The following is a 20,873-nucleotide window of genomic DNA, read 5'->3' as shown; positions in this document are numbered from 1 at the left end:
GCTTCTTCTCCTCTGTAGTCTGAGGATCGGCGCGGGCGCTCAGGCGAAGAACATCCTCGACGAAGCCGTTGACGCTCTCGTTGGGGCCCTGGGTTCTGGTTCGCAGTAGGTCCTCGGCTCTCTCTCGGCGGTGGTGGTTGCTGAACGTAGCCTTGAGATCGGTCTTGAACATGTCCCACGACGTCAAAGAGGACTCATGATTCTCGTACCAGTGCTTGGCGGTACCCTCAAGCGAAAAATAGACGTTGTTCAGGCGCTGCTCGTCGGTCCAGCAATTGTGGCGGGCAACGCGTTCATACTGGTCAATCCAGTCTTCGACGTCTTCGTATTGCTCGCCGTGGAATGGAGCAGCCGTCCGCGGTACGACGGGCAGGTAAACGACGGCTGGAGCGGCCGGGGTCTCCGACTGGTTGGCCATCGTCGTCCTCCTTGTTTGCCTGGTCCTGGGTGGCAAGGGTCCTAACTCCGGGGGTAGGCCAAGGTTCCGGCGACTTAATCGGATCTCGGTCTGGTCCTCGTTGGGTTCTTGGGGGCTTGTGTTCGAACTTGCACTCCGAGAACTCGGAGGGGAGCGCTGCACGGGCATGCGGTTACCCCGCACCTCCACCAAAATGTCACGGGTGGTGACCAAAGGAACACTAAATAAACAGAAAGAAAGAAACGTTTAATGTGGCGAACTTGTGCCAAAAACTAAAAGGGTACAAAGATAATAACAGAGCGTCGCGGGCGTCGAAGTCGGCGTAGCAGCACAGTCGAACGCTGGGGCGAAAGTGACTGCGGCTCGCCACGCGGAGCCCCTTATGTACATGCGTGGTCTTCTGGAATAATCGGCGAAGAAAATTCGACGCGTGGAACATTCGGGCCTGGAACAAGCAACATGATTCTCGAATTCTCCAGAACACTAAATTAGAGGAATAAACAAAAGACATGTCGCTCCAGGATTCGAACCCTAGCTTTTCGCGTGGGAGGCAGGCGCGATAACCATTAGGCCACGCGCTCGCTGCCTACTTGGCGAGCGCGCGCGGCAATATATATATAAATATATATATATATATATGTATTGATTTTATTTTTGATTAAAAATGCACAAGGTTGTTTCACTTGAACGCTTGTCAAAACTAGACTATTGGATAAATCGATTTGATATTTGCATTCTGTTCATTTGAAATAATTGGATTCCGGAAAGTTTTTAGTCTATCCTTGCACAAGAGAAGGTAAGGACAGCGCACAGACGAATGGCATAAAGAACCCAGGACGAGCGCTAGAACAACAAACCTTAACAAAAAACCGGCAAAAACAAACGATGACTCGATCATAAACGACATTCCCATATTCTAAAATTGGGAGTTGTAAATTTTTGTGAGCAGACAGTTTTTTGCTAGGTGAAAAACACCTAAGGAGGAGCTGTTTTAACCTTCAAACCGTCACCTGCAAAGCTTTCATGCGTTTTTTTAGGTCATCCGTATCATTCGTACTACTGGCAGACAAGTGTTGCACTCACATTATGCAAACACCATCTGGATTCTGGGTTCAAAGGAATAATACATTTTCACGTTTTCTTAAAAAAAATAATCTTGATTTTTATTTCGGCATAGTTCACTTATTCAGGAGGCGGTATCTAGTTACACAAATATGTGCTTTTATGTGTCTGCGATATGTGTTTAAGAGAGGTCACATATGAGCTGATATCTGTCTCCTCTTTGTCTTCGTCTTACTCTGCGCTGTATTTACCTTACCTAGTGATAAACAAACTCGTCTGCATCGCCACTTTTGCTACCTTCGTGCTTCGGTCCCACTCGTGCCAGCAAGCTTAAGTAAAAAAGCATTTCAATCCAAAATCGTAACTTGCCCTCTTTGTTTATGTGCCGGTTAAATTGACTTTACGGCAAGGCGACAAGAGACGTGTAAAAAAGCTTTGTTGCCTCTCAAAACGAGCGGTAGAGGTGCATAATTTCGGCAAATACGCGATGCGTGCTACAAGTTATTCAAGTATTATTTTCCGAGGATATCAAACCCTTTAGTTAAGCGAATCCTAGTGATCTGAAATTGTCAGTATTATGTTGTCGCAAGCGTCGCAGTTTCGGTTTCAAAATTTCCTGCCAGCAAACATTACGACACAATTTCCTGGAAACAATATTTCTCTTGCAAAGGTTAAGTGGAGTCTTCGATTTTGTCGGTTGTTTATGCATAGTAAGTGAGTTTAGTGGATATCTAATATTTCTGGCGATATCTTAATGTTCTACATACAAAAAAAAAAGCCTGTGCTCTGCATGATGCACAATCTTTTTCTCTATCTCTACATTTGGTTCAAAGCGATGGTCTAGTGAAGGGCGTGATAAGGGCTGCCGGTAAGTATTACATTCAAAATCGAGTGTTTTAGGTTGGCAGGGCTGGTAATGGGTAAACGCAGACGACTATATTCTCATCTTAGAACCTTGCACCGATCTTTCGGGTGGTAACGTCAGCGCGCCATTACCCTTCCCCAATGTTCCAAAATTTTCAAAAACCAACTAATTTAGTGCTTTTTGATGACGCTCAACTTCGTTCTAATTACAATTATACTTGTTTTAAACTGGAACGTTCATTCACAAGTTTTAGTTCGTAATCTTACTTATCGTGACAGCTCCTCTGTTACGTCACCATCGCCGTGTAAATCACCTGCCGAGACTGCATAAGTGTAGCTTTCACGGCTTTTCTAAAAAAGAACATGTAAAGCCTAAAAAGCACAAACTATATGTACATACACCGTTTCACGTGATTAATGTTCATAGCAGCAGGGATGCGCGTAATTAGTATTTTTATGATTCCATTTCAGGCGCAACTTAGGGAGACGTGACAAGAACACTAACAAATTATATTCTGATATTAACGGTAAGAGGGTGGGGTCAGAAGATGCTCCGGACCACATATTTTTTCTTGAATAATGAGAAAATCGGAGTTTAAGCAGTTATTTCCACGAGATGTTTAACGAATAACAATTGACATTCGTTGTTTCTGGTAGTTAGTAACACGAATTACTGAGTGAAATTTGTAAGTTGGTAGCCGTTTTCACAGAAGATGGCCTTTACTGAAAAAAATTAACATTTCTTGCTTTGAAGCAGTTAGAGAAAGTCAAGTTCAAAATCTTTTTAAAGCACGTTTTGGCCACTTAGTTCAGAAATAAAATTTGACGAAAAGGGTTGTCGTCAGATGATGATCATAAAAATCACATTCAACGAATATCTTTTGAAATTTTCACTTATATTCGTGGTGAGATTTCGACAACACCAAACGCGAAAATCAACAACAGCCTACGCATTGCCCAATGCTAAGTGCCCTCCAAAGCGAGCTCTAACGGTACAAACTGATGCCAAAGTTTTAAAACTTACTGTTTTCGAATTCAAAAGTTAGAAGCATTTTTTTTTTTAATATTACACTGGCAAATTGAGTCCCCTTTCCGGTAGCGGACGTCACTCATTTTCATGCGTTGCTGGACTTCGTCGACTGCCCTCGTCTTATTGTGAATTTCCTGAAAATGTTCATAACCTTTGAGTCAGCAAGTTCGGAAACTTTGGCATCAGGTTCGAGCACCGAGCGCGACATTTGGCCAAAGACTGAGCGTTTAGTTCATCGTAATTTAGCTTTGCGCTAAAAAAAGTAACTGTAGATGTTTGTTTGCGTGTTTGTTTTGCTTGTATCTTTCTGAAAACAAATTTTCCCTGTAAGCACACCGCCCCACTTCTTGATACGGCTTGTTTCCTTGGCATTGCACAAGCGGTCACGCCTTGGTTAATTTTTAATTTTAAGTGGATGAACGTCTGATAATTCTAAATAGCTCCTTCTCCAATGAGGGGGATTTTTACATCACAGCGCATTCTTACAGCTTGAAAAAAAATTGTTATTGAATGTATTTGTTAGGCAACAGATGGATTATAATTTCCAGGTGTCGCCTATACTGGAATGGTCTGCGTGAAAGGCGCTAATGTGGGAATTTCCCAGGAAATACCTCCTCTGTACTATAGGTTCGCCACAATAGCCCACGAAATTGGGCATTTGTAAGTATCTCGTCGCTTCCTTTATAAACACATGTGCTCAGCGTATCACCCGGGAAAAGCTTTTTCAGTCACCGTTAGTGAATCCCATGCCTTTTATCATCGCTACGAACAATGTGATATGGGCCGATAAGAAGCGTGACCATCATGAGCCTTGCTTTGCGTTTCTTAATCTGTCCCTGACTATGGTGTTGAGCATCAGATAATTTTCTTAGCATGAACAATATTTTCGCAGGCTCGGGAGCGAGCACGATGGAAGTGGTCCCACGAAAAACATCCCGAAACATCCTGGTGCTCGTGACTGCGAGTACCCTAAGAAATACATAATGAAACGTGGAGGGCCTCATGGACCGCCTTTCACGTTTTCAAGTTGTAGTGAGGAGCAGATGCAATTTGTTTTGAAGTAAGTGGTTGCTTGAACTTCCTTAGGTGCTGGCATCTTCGAACCTTTATTTTCCTTTGGACCCGTGACATTTCCTATGCTATTATTTCACCCTAATTTTGAATGTATCGTTTGCGAGTTGACGGGGATGTTACTTATAATCGTAGTTACTTAAATCGTAGTTCACTTAAAAACTATCTGAATCCACCGAACGAACGACGACGCTAAAAGTGTTACCATAACACGCGCACCATGTTCCTTAAGCTGTCAGCGATAGTTGAAAGGAACTTGCAGCTCACCTGTCATTGGAGAGGCAACGAGGCTACAAGTTCACAACGAAAATACTTAGTATTGTGGTTGTGCTGTTATTCTCGATATAGACAAATTGTGGTCATTATATCGACTTTAAGAAACATGAAAGCGTTTACCAAAAGGTAGCTGAGTCCATTAAACGTGACAATTAATTTTCTCTTTAGAGTCCTAGTACGTCTGTCGGTTTTTTAGTGTGAACAAACCGAACGGAAAGGAACACAAGGCTGATTGATTCGACGCCTTTAAGGCCCGTTCACACTGATGCAACAGTCGGACAACTCTATTCGGCAAAACGAGGAAGACGCGTTTCCGGTGACCCTCTCACATCGCGGCAACAAGAACAGCAGGGCAACAAGTTGCTGTCGTTCGGATTCCGTTTTGGCCAATTTTTTGTCCGACCACGCTATCACACCGCGCTGACGCCTGGCCCAACGCTTGGAACACTCCGCCATCTTGATTGTTTACCTTTGTTTGTGTGTGGCAAAGCGTCGCTGGAAATGCGACTCTTCAACACTCTAAAAAAATCTGTGCCTCTGAATTCACGCACAACACTCGGAGAACCAATCAGCGCAACTTGCGGAGGCAGCTCAGGGAATGACGATGCCGAAACATCTGTTTAGACCAAAAAACGCAAACTGAGTTGTGATATTAAGCAATGCAAGCATGCAGTTTTGCATTGCTTAATGTCACAACTCAGACTGCGTTTTTTGGTCTAAATATATCTTTCGGCATCGTCATTTGCTGAGGTGCCTCCGTAAGCTGCGCTGATTGGCTCTCCGAGTGTTGTGCGTGAAAGTAGAGGCACAGACTTTTTTTAGAGTGGATGTGGTAAAGCGTTCGAAGGGCCGGAAATTGCTACGGGACGACATCAACTAGTGACTGTGGTTCATTCCCCAAGACGTCCTGGGGATTTTAGAATCAATTCAGGTGTCTGGTAGCGGCTGTTTCTAAGTTTCCAACCACGCAGCCTAAATTATCGCGATCTTTGAATGCATTTGCAAAGTATGGCGAAATTCCCCAAATGGTGTGTAAATGAAATAAACAAAAGCGAAAAATTCGTTCTTTATTGAAGACATTCGAGGCCTTATAAAAACTAACACGAAATAATTTGGAATGCAGTTAACTCCAAGCACACTTCCAATCCCTTTCACTATACTGATTCTTCGAGAAACGAGCTGGATGCTGTTGATGTGTGTGAACGATTTGGCAATTTGTTTAGCGAATTGTTTTTTGATTAGTGAAATGTTTTCTGATGAGGCCTTTCCCTTGCTAGTTATTTTACGTGAAGATAGTATACTAACTAATATGGCTCAAAATACTATGTGTGCGACTGGTATTCACAAACTAATAGAAAATCTTCGACCAAGTTGAGCTAGAGTCCCTGATATTATTTCAACGAAAGTGCTTAGGCTCTGCAAATAAGAAGCTTCCTCTCTTCTGTGTTTACTCTTCCAACAATCCTTACGTGCTTGTAAAATTCCTGCAAACTGAAGAGAAGCAAAAGCCACTCTACATTTTAAGACCGGTCAAAAGAATGAGTTGACGAAATACAGATTAATCTCTCCGACAAGTGTGCCTAGTAAGCTGATGGAGCATGTAATTTTCTGGACTATTATACATCATTTGTCGGACACCAACTTGCTCTTTGTAAACCAGCACAGCTTCCGGCAGTATTATTCTTGCGAAACCTAGCTTTTTGAATTTGTCCCATATCTTCATCAGAACCTTCACTTTAAAATTTACTCATGTAATTTTATAGACTGTAAAAAAGCATTTGACCGGGTACCACATCAACGGCTTCTTCTTTTTAAATTACGCGCTGTGCAAATGGAACCATTGCTGTCATACAGTATAATTAAATTCCCTCGTCGACCGCTTGCAAATTGTCTGCTATGAACGCGAATCTTCATGTCATCGAGAAGTAAAATCGGCAGTACCACAGAGAACCGTGCTGCGCCCACTACTTTCCTTTTGTATGTAAACGACTTGCTCGCTACTATCCAGTCCACCATCCGTTTTTATGCTGATGATTGTGTTATTTGGAGAAAACCATCTAGCATTCATAATTATATTGAACTTGAGAGCGACCTAAATAAAATTAAAACAGGGTCTCTGATGTGGCAAATGCAGATAAATATTTCCAAAACAAAATGTCAAAATCTTAGTACTAAGCTAAGTCCACCCTTACGAAAATGGCAGATCTGGACTTATATAAAAAAACAAATATGGATATATGAAAAATTGGGCAGATCTCTTTATTCTTGCAGATTTGTTTAAAAAAAGAAGTCATGAAAGCTACACTTATGCGGTTTCTGCGAGTGAGTTATACGCCCAGGGGGGCATTACGTGGGCGCTAAGCTTTGCGATTACTCGGCTAATTAATTAAAATTCACTAATAAACTTTTCAATTAGTGAAAATAGACATACGGTTCCAATAAGCAGCTAGCGGAGCGTCGTCCAAAATACCTAAATCAGTCATTTTCAGAAAGTCTTTCAGTGCGTGAGAAGCGCAATAAAGCCACCACTCGTGGAGCAGGTACAAGGCTAGCGGTTTCGGTAAGGCGCCCGCGCAATTTTTCTGTCTCTTATCTAGCCCCAGCCTTGTACCTGGTCTACGATGGGTAGCTTCAGCGCACTACTGCGCTTCACACGCGCTCAGTCTTTCTAAAAATTACTGGTTTAGGGGTTTGGACAACGCTCAGCACGTTTCTAATTGAAACCATATGTCTATTTTCACTAATTAAAAGTTAATTAATGAATTTTAATTAATTATCTGACTTATCGCAAAGATTAGCAAAGTGCATAACGTCCCCCCGGGCGTATCACTCTCGAACAAACCGCATAAGTGTAGCGTTCACGGCTTCTTTTAAAACAAATCTGCAAGAAAAAAAAGAAAAACGGTATCCACCATGCTGGTAGTTGACTCTTCGACCCTCCACAGCGGGAGCAATGGTAAACTGTGCCGCGCTCGGCTGTAGCGATTACCCGGTATCCCGACGATGGTTTTGTCGGCATGAATCGCGAGACAGAGTGTCCGTCAAGTTAGAGGTACATGCGGGACGAGAGGGACACGCCCACGGATGACCGAGTTTGCGGCACGCATCTCATAGCGACGAGCAACGGTACCTTTCTACCGTTTTTTCCGTTCGTGCACGCCTTTACATAGGCTTTTGCCCATTCGTGGAGTAGATGTCCTGTGCCTATCGTTACATAACGCCGATAACGGCGATCGGTCGGCGGCGGCTCCGTGTGCAAGCTCGCCGAGACGCCGCCGTCAGGGGAACGGTTTCGCCCGTCCGCGAGACGGTAACCCTTGCAAGGAGCGAAAGTATGTTGGCATGCCAGTTAGGAAACATCATAATATAAAGCCTGAGTCAATGAAAGTTGTCCGTTATTTGATTTATCCTCATCTCAGGGTTTAGATTATGACGGTAACCTAGCATTGTTTACCAGTATTTCACAAAATCGTAACAATCTTTCTACAAGCGACTCGTAAAGCCGTTCGTCAAATTTTGAAACGCGTAATTAAGAGTCTGTGTTGCTGTTGTTTTTGGGCGACACGTCAAAACTTTGAAGGCGGCATATCGAAACTTTCTGCTTGTAGCTCAATCGCACCAATGCCGAAACATTCTGCACAATGATTCTCCCGGCTGCCAGGAGATAGACACGGCCTAAATCTAGAGGTAATCTTGAAGAATACATTTAGCAAAAACGATCAATTGTCACGAAATAGGTTGCAGCGCACTTATGTTGACGAGGCGCGACTTGACAGGTGTTATCCGAAGGAGATGTCGACACGGCCACGGCAAAACCACCACTCGAACACAGAAACGAGAAAGTTCCCGTGAAGATTCAACACGATGTAGCACAAGCTGTCGTTTGTAGAACCGAACACTAAACGCATCACAAAAAATTCTTGAGCTTTGAAGAGATTGCTTGCGGAAGCAGACATACGCAGCAGCCACAGCGGGAGAATTCACACGCCAAACTAGGTCCGGCTAAACGCATTCCGAGATCGGCAACGGCTAATGCGTCATCCGACAAACCACGTGACCACTCACCTTTTACAACGCTTTCAGCTTAGGGAGAGAGAGAAAAGGATCGAAGAGGATGCCAAAACGGGGTTTCACGAACAAAAGGCTTATCTTATGGGGCCACAACAAGGGGATGTGTCACTTGTAACGAAGGTTGACAGTGCTGTGAAGTCTATGTGTGGCCTTGGGCGCCAGGCAGGTGCGATGTCCTGTTGAGTCACAAATTCTAGACTGTAGTCACGTGACCCTAACCGGAGACACGATTGGCCTAAAACACGCGTAGTATCTACCCTGCTGTCAATACCGAGAGAACATACAGTTCTATTACGTCCAGCTTTTGAACTCAAAACGATGCGAGTTTTAAGATACTATGTTTTACGCTCTATAACCCACATGATAATTTTTAATAAAAAAATAAACGCGACTATTTTTTTTGTGCAGGATGTCGACAAATAACTAGATAAATAAATATGTATATATATTTTTACCAATAAATTTAAAATCATGTGTACACTGTTTCAAATTTTTTTTACAAACGAGTTACACATAAAAGGCACCACGGACAGCACATCTTCCGACTTTCAACACACGATGAATCGCCGACGCTCGCAAACGAACGGATGCGATGCTGCTCGAACGGTTTTGAAAGAGCTGCGTATTGTACTCCGGGCGCAACGGCTTCCGTTCGAAGAGAAAAAGATTCGGGACGGCGAAGTAGCGTCTTGCATCTTGAGTAAGCTAACGTTTCGTGTTTACCCGCTCAATTTAGCGGTGAAACATGAAAAAAATTTGTTTTACTGCCAGATTTCGCGGGAAAATTGACCTCACGTGACTTACATACCAATTCAATTTCTCGCTAAATTTAGCGGGGCGGTTACACCGATGGCGACGCACAGACCGCTTAACTCGGAAAAGGGGTGCCTAAGAGCTGCGACTAAAATCAATTATTTGATTAACTCGCGTTCCGATCGCACTTCGTCATATTGTCACACATCAAACATACAACCAAATTTCATTTGTCTTTCAATCTTCAAATTGCGCAATTGATTAATTGGTCCAAATACCTGGAGTAACTTCACTTTAAGGGTGTTGACAATAGTTACCCAATTACATGAGACTCATGCAATATAGATCAATCAACCAGTGTCGTGGCGAGTACATATAACTTGTTGCTTGCACGACTGAAACGGGCCATATATCATTATCAGGGGCTATATTTGCACGCGTGTATGCTGATAAATGGCCGTATTTACGCACTTATACGGCCAGATCTGGCAGTATTTATCCACCTATATTGCGAAATACGGCCGTATTAGCTCCCATATCTGGCGAAATACAGCCCTATTTGACTGCTTATATTATCATATCTGGCCGTATAGAAAATATATCAGGGCCATATCTGACATTTTCGTACGGGCAGCAGAGTTTAACACAGACTTTCTTCGATGGGGCTCTTGAACATGTGCATACATACGTATATCTTGGGGGTCATTTCACATCAAACTTGTCTTGGGAAGCCCACATCAATCACATAAGTGTAAAAGCAAATCAAAGCCTCGGTTTTCTAAGTCGAAATCTTCGCATGGCCAACTGGAAAACAAAGCTTGTAGCATATACCGCCCTCATTCGATCTCAACTTTATTACGCTTCTCTAATATGAAAACCATATCAGTTTTATTGGACACAAAGGCTTGAATTAGTGCAAAATAGAGCCACAAGCTCTATTCTTAAAAACTACACGCGCACAAGCATTCCCTCACTAAAGGAAAAACTCGGAGCACCAACTCTTGCACAAAGAAGGAAAATCTAAAGACTTGCATCATTGCATACTTTGGACCACCACTGCCCCTCGAAGAGAGAACTGCATTGCCGGGCTGTACCACATATTTCCACGCGTACTGACGATTCTCAAAAACTTCATTTGGTCACTCTACGAACAAACCCTTTTAGAGCGCAGCTCTTAGGGGCCCATTTCCGGCTTGAGCGGCGTCGGCGTCGCCGTCGCCGTCGCCGTCGCCGTAACCGCGCGGTGCATTATGGGTAAATTCCCCCGCTAAATCTAGCGGAAAAATTTTCCCGCTAGATTTAGAGGAAAAATTTCTCCGCTAAATCTAGCGTAAAAATTTTCCCCGCTAGATTTAGCGGAAAAAATTCTCCGCTAAATCTAGCGCAAAAATTTCCCCGCTAAATTTGTAGCGGAAAAATTTCACCGCTAAATCTAGCGAGAAAAATTCTCCGCTAAATCTAGCGGAAAAATTTCCCCGCTAAATCTAGCGGAAAGTATTCCCCGCTAAATTTAGCGGGAAAAATGCCCCGCTAAATCTAGCGGAAAAATTTCCCCGCTAAATCTAGCGGAAAAATTTCTCCGCTAAATCTAGCGGGAAAAATGCCCCGCTAAATCTAGCGCAAAAATTAACGCGCTAAATCTAGCGGAAAATTTTCCCCGCCAAATCTAGCGGAAAAGTTTCCCCGCTAAATCTAGCGGAAAAATTTCCCCGCTAGATTTAGCGGAAAAATTTTCCCGCTAAATCTAGCGAAAAAAATTTTCCCCGCAAGATTTAGCGGAAAAAATTCCCCGCTAAATCTAGCGGAAAAATTTCTCAGCTAAATCTAGTGGAAAAATTTCTCCGCTAAATTTAGCGGAATATTTTCTCCGCTAAATCTAGCGGGAAAAATGCCCCGCTAAATCTAGCGAAACAATTAACCCGCTAAATCTAGCGGAAAAATTTCCCCGCTAAATCTAGCGGAAAAAATTCCGCGCTAAATCTAGTGGAAAAATTTCCCCGCTAGATGTAGCGGAAAAAATTCCCCGCTAAGTCTAGCGGAAAAATTTTCCCATTAAACCTAGCGGAAAAATTTCCCCGATAAATCTAGCGGAAACAATTCCCCGCTAAATCTAGCGGAAAAATTTTTCTGGGGGGGTCACGTGACCCCCCAAGGTGACATGACCCCCCCCCCCCGCCCCGAGAACAGGTTACCCTCAGTACCCTTCCCTCCTCCTCCTCAAGAGCTGCGCTCCAATTCGGTGTTACAGGGAGTTGTAAACGGCTTTCATTTTTTATTTATACACGTTGAATATTGGAAAATTACTTCTGTTCCGATCAATTTAAGCATGCATATAAAGAGCACCAGGGTATCGCTCTAGCGCACAAGTTGTAAGAAAAAAAATAAACTACTTAATTATTCGCGTGTGCATAGATCATTTATATATCTTAATTTTTTTAATATTATCCCCGTTAGTGTTGGCTATATACGAATGCAACTCCCTTCGTGATAATATTGTAATCATCCAAGAATCCTCTGGTTTCAGAGCTTCTTTTACCATTTACTTAAACGCATCGCAACCGTAACACCTGCTTTCTTGTTTTAGTTCTTTTCTGTTTGTGTTTTGAATAATGTTGTACTTGCCCCCTTTATATGAAGCCCCGTGGGCGCCTGAAGTTATAATAAATGAAATGAAATGAAATGAAATCAAGACTCTCTATCATAGCGGTCGTTTCATTGCTGTTATTTTTTAACCTTTGCTTTCTTGCGTCGTTTTAATAATACTTTATCAGCAGTCGAGTATAGACATGCCATTTTATTTCACTATCAGTAATGTAAGCTGGTCTCTCGGTAGTTCCAATTTCAACACCAGTCTGAACGTTCACGACCGCCTCTGTGACCATTTCGACAAGCACTTGCCATAATTATCCAGTGAAGCATTCATAAGATTATTTTAGCTGCATGACAGCCTCAATTATTGTTGGATAACGTTTTCCAAGCCTTTATTTCATTAAGCTCATAAGAAAATGAAGTTGATAGGAAACTAGCTCTGCCCTTAGAGCTATCTGTGTTGTCTTGTTGTCGGCCCGAAATTCGCCCAGCCAGTGATCAGAGCAGCATACGTAGTCCAGCACAAGTTGCTTCTGTTTTTGTTGCCGAAACCTGTCATACCAACGTAACTTTTTCGTTGTCATCCATGTTGTGCTACTGTTGCTGCGATGTGACAGGGTTGTCGGACAACATGGGAAGGGAGCACCAATTTGCACGATTGTTGGACAACATATTGTGTTGCTGTGTCCGTCGTGTTGACTCAGTGTGAGTGGGCCCTGAGAATTTTTGTTGGCACGCATTTTGGATAATCACTCCAATTAAAGAGGCATTAGTATATCGACTGCGTTCTGCTGGTGGAAGGATAATTTTCTCTCTTGCTTCGTGTGCGTTCATTAAAAATTTAAATTGTGTATTATTAACCTAAACTCATGAATTAGGAAAACGTCCGTTATAAAAATATCCCCTGGAAAAGAAGAACAAGGGGGACAAAGGACAAACAAATATCTCCAAACACAGTTAATTTCTCCAAGCTGTCTTGAGATTTGTGTTTGTCCTTTTTCCCCTGTTCTTTTTCTTCGGCGATTTTTTTATCGTGCTTTTTCAGCTCGCTTGCACCTTTGCATTATTTTCATTATCATAATAACCTTGATATGCCGGTTATTTACGCTTCCGTATCAAAAAATGTCAGTTGTATCAGAAATGCCTGCGTCCAGTAAACACATATGAATCATAAAAGATATATAAGAACATATAAGAACTATATAAAAAAGCTTGTGAAAATTTTCTCATATGTTCATATATGTCTTATATAGTTCTTTTTACGGTTCTTATATGCTTCTTATATGTTCTTATATACCTTTCATGATTCATATGTGTTTATTGGACACAAGAAATTTCTCAGACAAATGGCTTTTTCACTAGGGTTGTTGGTGTTCGACCGGCGGCAACTGATAAAACCCGTTTGCTCTACTGACGCCTAACTCCTGATTATTTCAGTAGGCAGAGACCTCTACTGGAAATAGAGATGTCCCTGATTCGATACCAGGACCAAGCGGATATTTTCTGTCGCGCACCAGTCACCTAGCTGCGTTTGGAGATTGATGTGTTTCCTTTGTCCCCGTTTGTTCCTCTTCTCCAGGGAATATTTTCATCATTCTAGTGCAGCTCGCTTGCACCTTTGAATAAATTGCATTATCATAAAAGCATCCGTATTTCTCCCATTGCACACACCCAAATTTCGATATATTGTTATTTTAATTCATATAATGATCGATTCTTGCTTGTTTGCAGACTACGTGGAGAGCAATGCTGGAAAACGCAATCCGACTATGACTTTTTTAACGTCACCAAGGAGGTTGCGAACCGGTCGTTCACACCGGAGAGGTTTTGTCGACAGGCATACCGGGAGCGATACTCTTCGGCCGTGAGCATCACTCCCGTTCCCCTTCGTATACCTTTCCTGCCCTGAAATCCGCTCCCCTACCTCTCGGGAATGCGCGCAGCATGCTGAAGATCTGTCGAAACAGTGCACCTTTTGTGCAGCCACAGCATTTGCTGTCGCTGCAAATGAATGGTTTCCTTCCGCTCCAAACCGCTTGCAAACGTCTTCTTTTTTTTTCGCTGGGGGAAATGCTCTTTACTACTTGGGTTCTTGTAGAGATGTTTTAAGGGTGCTCATCACGTGGATCAGGAGACACACGCTCGGCTGGCTGTCGTCAAGACCCAACTGTTTTTGTCAATCGCCAATCTTGCGAAAACAAGAAAGAGGAGGGGACGATAGTGGGGAGGCGGGGAGGAAAGGCGTGTTGTTTGCATGGTTGATGCCCTCACTGAAAACGTAGGCGCGCGCAGCACACTTCACGCTTTTTAGAAGCGTGCACAATTCTTTTTTTGCTGTGCACAGCATTTTTTTTTCTGTTTGGGCAACCCTTGAGTTGTGGGCTAATAAAAACGTTTCCAATAAGAAAAGCTGCCTTTCAAGTAATGCTGATTATGTCTGTGCTGTGTCATGAACATACGTCACAGCTCAGGCTCCCATAGAGCTATACTCTCTTTATGGTTGGAAAAGTACAATCTCGATTTTTGTCTTTGTACGAAAGAACAAAGACTTGTTTTAAATTTGTTTATTCACGTTACCTCAAACGCCTCTTAGGTATTGCATATAAAGGGTATTTTTTTTTAGCTGCACCAAATTTTAAAAAAAGAAGAGCTGCGTTAGGGCACTTTTAGTTAAGCCGTTAGCATACCCGATCTGGCGCCCACTAGGAACAAAGTATTTTGGCAACTAGGCGGCTAATTGACGGTGCTCTCCTTAGTGTTTTGCTTACCGCGGCAGGCGTAAAACACGCTGTCCTAGCGGGCTTCCTGACGCTACCCTTTCCTTTCGTTGATATGATACAAGCTGCTCTGAAGACTTGTTCAATGGTGCTAAAAAGTGACGAACGCTGCGTCACTTGCTCTTCTGTTGTAAAAGACACAGGCTTGCACCCATATCTTTGGAAGGACGAAGGCTACAAATAACACAGGCACCATGCGATTTATAGTGCTGCGCCTTCCTGTCTCTGACTGGCAGGAAACGCATCTGAATGGCGTCGCTCCTTGCGACAAGACTTTCGGTTAAAGAAAAAACAGACATGGTGATCGCATATTTAACTACGCAAAAGAATGCTCGTAATGCTGAGCAACTTTATGCCGCTCAGGACCCAGGTCGCTTCCTTCCTGCGCACACTTCCTTCATACGCGTTTTCAACAATTTTGCGTCAAGTGGCATGGTGGAAGACAGAAAAAATATGTCCTTAGCCGCAAATTCGAGACTGACGTTCTCGCGTACGTAACAGCTAAGCCTGAAGCAAGCGTGCGCGAAATTGCGAGGTCTTCTGAAACAACGGTCTCTACAGTATGGAAAGTGCTTGTGAAGCATCGCATGCATCCGTTCGACGTTAGCCAGCACCAGGAGCTACATGGCAGTGACTTCCAACGCCGACTGGACTTTTGCAATTGGGCCCCTATTGAAATGAACCGGGATCCTGGATTCTTGAAAAAAATTATTTGGAGTGATGAGGCTCAATTCTGTAGAAATTCAATGGTGAAGCTTCACAATGCCCATTACTGGGCAAGCGTAAATCCTCGTTGGCACCATCAGCACAAAAATCAAGTGAGATGGTATATTAACGTAAGGTGTGGAATATTTAATGATAAAATCATTGGCTCGTATTTCTTTGACGGCACACTGAACGGAAAACTATACACGGCGAGAATCCTTGAGGGAGTCGTGGAAGAGTCTATTGCCGGCCTGCCTCTCAGCGTGCTGAAGGAGACGTGGTTTCAACAGGGCGGCGCTCCAGCGCATTCTCCGTCACGTGCTGTTCGATTTCTACACCGGACTTTTCCAGAGCAGTGGATTGGACGCAGTGGTCAAGTTCCGTTGCCGGCACGATCACCAGATCTGAGCTCGTTAGCTTTTTTTCTTTGGGGTTCAGTCAAAAGGAAGTCTACGCTACGGAACCCACCAGAGTGGACAACCTGAAACAAAGAATCGTCGCCACCGGTGCCGCAGTTCCGCCTGAAATGCTCGAGCGCGTGTTGCGTTCCATGCGGAGCGGCCTGAAGATGTGCGTGTTTCTGTAGATGGACACCGATTCGGGCAATTGCTTTGAACGCAACTCTTTCCAACTTCATAAAGTGTCCAGGCGGCGGCAAACGCTGGGTGGCTTATACATGCCCAAATCACTTTGGCTGCCAAGCTTTCTTTATTTTTTTTTTTAAGTACCAAGATAGGCTAAGCCATATTTTTCCTGCTTTTCTCGGCGAACTAAAAGGTTTCCGAAGAAAATACTGGTGCTGTGAAAAGTGCTTATTTGGGGCTCTAAGTTAGACGTCAGCGTGTTGGTAAACTAAATGATACTGAAATAATAAGCAGAGGCACGGACAGTGAAATAAACAGAGAGCTGGACTGACAGAGGCACGAAAGGACGAAAGTTGCGTTGTCCGTCACTCTGTTTATTCTTGAAGTATTATTTGGGGCTCTAAGTGAGGCAGTCACTCTTAGTTCTCAACGCTGCCCTGTTTGAGCTAGACTTGAAAAAGCGCCGATGCCGTGTTCACACTGAGCCGCGCATAGCACATGACTACCGTAACATAGAACAAAAAAAATATTTGTTTGTTACACGCTGCAATAGTTTAACTGCCAGAGGGGCCAACGAGTGATATTGCACGAACATGATTACTTTGTTCTTAAAAAAAACCTGGATTGTTTAATGCATCAAAAAGCAAGAACTTAGAAATAAAGCAGCGGGGCAAATAATAGGTAGCAGAGGTCTCCAGCATTGAAAAAATATTTTTCCCAAATAAAACGCAGGACACTTGTCTAACGTTGCCGGCCGTTGGTAATGCATGCAACAGAATTTATCGTACCAACGCAAGCGTCGCTTCGCCCGCAGGTCAAGAGAGGGATATGTCACAGCACAGCTGTCGCCGACCGCAGACGCCTAAGTTGCACCTGCAGGGGTAAGCAAAACACTAAGGAGAGAGCAGCGTATTGCAAAAGAGGTGACGGCAGTGCCTGCATCACAGATGACGTCACTGCTGTGACGCCAAGCGAGGGCGAAGATAGCGACGTCATTGACGGTCTTGTTCTAGTCAGTTTCGGTTTGAAAGAGCCTGCGGGAATGAAATAATTTAGCCGAAAACGCGCGCAGAAATTGTTTCTGCCTTTACTTCGCTGTGGGGATGGAGCATATTAAGGCTGGGCCTTAATTTCGTAAATGCAATAGGTTCTCTAAAAACAATAATTAAAATTTAATTAAGAGATCTCCTTTAATTAGTCGCCTAGTCGCACAAAATAATTGGTTCCTAGTGGGCGCCAGGTCGGATATGCTAATGGCATAACTAAAAGTGCCCTAATCCAGCTCCTCTTTTTTTGAAAATTTGGTGCAGCTAAAAAAAGCACCCTGTATAAGGACTAGACCGTCGGGTATGAAACCTAGACAGAAACGGACGTGAAATCGCTAAACATGTACCGGAAATAGAACCTACTGCACAAATAATACATGTACGACTAAAGTTTAATGTTTTCACCTTGTTTGGGACCCCACCCATAGGCATAAAATATGTCAACAACTCTTTATTCGCTGACCATCTATCTCAATTGAAAAAAGCCATCGCTTTCGGAGACCCTTAGACATTTGCTGTAGTGTCTCTGGTTATGTGCTCATATGTTCTGCACAATTTCGTATCTAAATTAATATTGAAAACATAATCACAGATTTGTCGCAGAGCAAATGTTTGAAGTTAACTACCTTTCTTGCTACAAATATTTTCAGAGTATGGAGAACTGCGTCATAACGTGCCATATTGATATATTAGGTTGGTACACAATCACGGACAAACGCTTTGCTCCATTTGGTTACCCATGCGGGGATAATGGAAAGGTAGGACATCCCAAAATATTTTTTTTTTCTTTTTTTAAGTTTTGAAGCAGCTTGGGGGTTATGGGTGTTTCTGATGTGTGCGGAGAAGGGAACCTGTCATTTAGGGGAGCTAGAGCACCAACAATTTAAGAAACGCATTAAGTGCCGGATACTGAACATCTTACTATTGCTCGGTAGCCTATAAGACCTCGGCATCAGTGGATAAGGACGTCGAGGAGCCGATCAGCTCTCAGAATCAAGACCATAATGGTCCACACCCTGCGATCTTTCGACTGACAGCGACTCTATGTGTGCTTCAAGAGCGGCTTTACAGTATATATTCTCCTAGTTAACACTAGGTAGGCAATGATTGTTATATATATTTTTAGTTAGCTCGACTCTTTAGGGGTGCAAGTAATATCTGGCGCCAATGAACCTTCAGTGATGCACAGCCTGTTCTTTTAGGTTTCTAGATTTGTTTTCAAAAAGTCCGTGATTACTACAGTAATACAGTGTGCCATCTTTAATGGTGCGAAATGTTGCCCCAGCGACTCCTGTTGGGTCTAGATGCCAACTACCATGCTTGAAAAAATACATTTTTCTTAAATTAACCCCGCTTTTGCTTGATGGTGCTTCTCTAATTCTCCTACCAAGCACACCTGAGTCACCCAGGGTGGATAGGTTGGACAAAAAAAAAGCTGAACTTCTTTTTGCTGCGCCATCAGAGGAGGATAAGCTCCTCTAATCTCGATGATTAGAGGTTTCCTTTTCCCCACTCTCCTCTTCTCTGGAGTTCCCTCTGGCATTGTAGGAAGGGCGAAGGAGTTCTTGAGAGGAGCTTATTGTGCAATTTTTAAAATCGACCCTTTTCCGAACCATTTTTAAAATATAACTTAGGCCTTTTTTTTGTAAAAAGGTTATGGGGCGGGTTCACCAAAAATATGTTTTTCTGAATTTATGCTGAACATCGGAGAGTTAAGATTCGGCATCTAATCTAACGAGATAACCAAGCCTCTCACAGTTTTGCAATACAAGCGGTACATCGATATTTTTTTTTTTTAGAACTGAGATTCAAATTTTTATTTCGCATGTAGTTTGAAAGAAATATAAAGATACTCAGAAGTTTCTCTAAGATGCTATCGGTATACATGTGTACCGCGAAACTTCCCAGTTCTGTCTATCTGCGATTTCACATTGAACAGAGAGGATCGCCAGCAAGAGCAGTCTTTCGAACTCCGTAGGAGATGAAAAAGAGAGCAGATTGACCAAGCGCCGCTTACCCATTTTAAGCATTCTTTGTCTGATGTTAATTACCAACCACGCTTTGACGTGAAGCTAAAATTAATAGGAACTGTGCTATCTGCTGGCTCGCTCAAAGACACCAAACCCATTCGGCATGCCACATGCTGCTCGCACACACATTATACCCGGACGGAAAGCATATAAGGAGAGTTCGTCACAAATTGCGAACAGCTCAAACCTATTCAAAAGTGATATTGACTCAGGAGGCGCTTCTTCAATGTCAGTATATAGTGCGTATACGTGCATGTTTGTTTTGTCTTAAGTTATTCGCACATGTACACACAAATGTGCTACAACTACAGGGTGAAACAAGGAGACGCCAGGCTCTTTAAATCGACCGGAAAATTCGGTTGCTTCACCTGTCGCGCTACGACTTTGTGCAGCGTGGCCCACAGATGGTGCTTTTTTTTTTTTTGTAACATTTGCGAAGAGCGAACTTACCTGAGGAAAAAGTAAAGAAAGAAAAAGGTATAGCTTCTATGGAAACGCAGGTCTGCAAACAACACGTTGCCGTTTCGCACGGCAGACAAGAGATGGTGCAAGCGGTCCCGACGCCAACTGCCGCCAACGAACGAGCAGACGACGCCGAGAGCCGGCCCTTTTGCAGACAAAAAACTGCAGTTCCTTGCTGTCACCGCGCCTGTCTTTTTTGTTTCTGCGACTGTCGCCGCCTGGGGAACGCGCGCCGCTTTTGAGTCGAAAAGATCGTCTGCTAAAAAGGCCTGCTCTCGGCGCCGTATGTTCGTTCGTTGGCGGCGTTTGTTGCGCCATCTCTTGTCTCCCGTGCGAAACGGCGCCGTGTTGTTTGCAGACCGGTGGCGTCGCTGCGTTTCCATAGGAGGAGCTAAGTCTTTTTCTTTCTTTACTTTTTCTTCAGGTAAGTTCACTCTTCGCAAATTTTACAAAAAAAAAAAAAGCACCATCCGTGGGCAACGCTGCACAAAGTCGTAGCGCGATAGGTTAAGAAACCGAATTTTCCGGTCGATTTAAAGAGCCTGGCGTCTCCTTGTTTCACCCTGTATATGTATTCAGACATATCTTCTTGCTAACCTTGTCCGATTTTCGCTGAATGCTTATTTTTAGCATATATTATGCTCCAAAAGCGAAATCAGGCCCGTACGCGTAATAAAGGGATCCTACGTTAAAACTTCTGCGCGGTGCTTAAAATCGCGTAGCAAGCATAAATTGACGGCTGATTAATATTCCGAGGTGTCTCGCCACGACAAATTTCATAAATTTGAGATGAAAATTGTTCCCTCTTTTTCAGCGGTGCTGGTTCGGAAAGTGCGAAAATATTGACAGTGAGGTGTCTTGAACAGTTACAAGGTGGAAAATTGCGGCCTCAAATATCCATGCCTCTGAAGAAGTATAAATAAAACCGTTGCTTGTTGACTTTCGAATTCAGTGTTATATGAGAAAATAATCATAATAAATATATGTATTTACAATATCTTTTTACAATAAAATGCCTATTAGAACGTTGTATTAACTTCATTTAGCTTTAGCTGGGAAAATAACGCGAAAAACGAAATACAGAGACTTGACCTAAGGGGCCGTTTTGCTTTAATTTTACTAGAATTTAAAAAAA

The 20,873-nt window shown here is 43.2% G+C and overlaps 1 protein-coding gene across 1 annotated transcript in view; it reads left to right on the top strand.

Annotated features, from left to right (window-relative positions):
• Positions 1-20,600, top strand: part of LOC115316688 (venom metalloproteinase antarease-like TtrivMP_A) — a 45,579-nt gene extending 24,979 nt beyond the window's left edge. Inside the window, exons 9-14 of the mRNA XM_029976124.2 lie at positions 2,816-2,871; positions 3,923-4,034; positions 4,267-4,434; positions 13,866-13,998; positions 17,897-18,004; positions 20,553-20,600. Coding sequence (XP_029831984.2) covers positions 2,816-2,871; positions 3,923-4,034; positions 4,267-4,434; positions 13,866-13,998; positions 17,897-18,004; positions 20,553-20,600 — 625 coding nt within the window. The remainder of the gene's footprint in view (positions 1-2,815; positions 2,872-3,922; positions 4,035-4,266; positions 4,435-13,865; positions 13,999-17,896; positions 18,005-20,552) is intronic.
• The last annotated feature ends 273 nt before the right edge of the window (positions 20,601-20,873 follow it).

This window comes from Ixodes scapularis, unplaced genomic scaffold, assembly GCF_016920785.2.
Source record: "Ixodes scapularis isolate PalLabHiFi unplaced genomic scaffold, ASM1692078v2 PGA_scaffold6__148_contigs__length_123643588, whole genome shotgun sequence".
Lineage (NCBI taxonomy): Eukaryota > Metazoa > Arthropoda > Arachnida > Ixodida > Ixodidae > Ixodes > Ixodes scapularis.
Note: the sequence above shows the minus strand (reverse complement) of the source record. Positions and strands in the feature narration are given on the sequence as shown.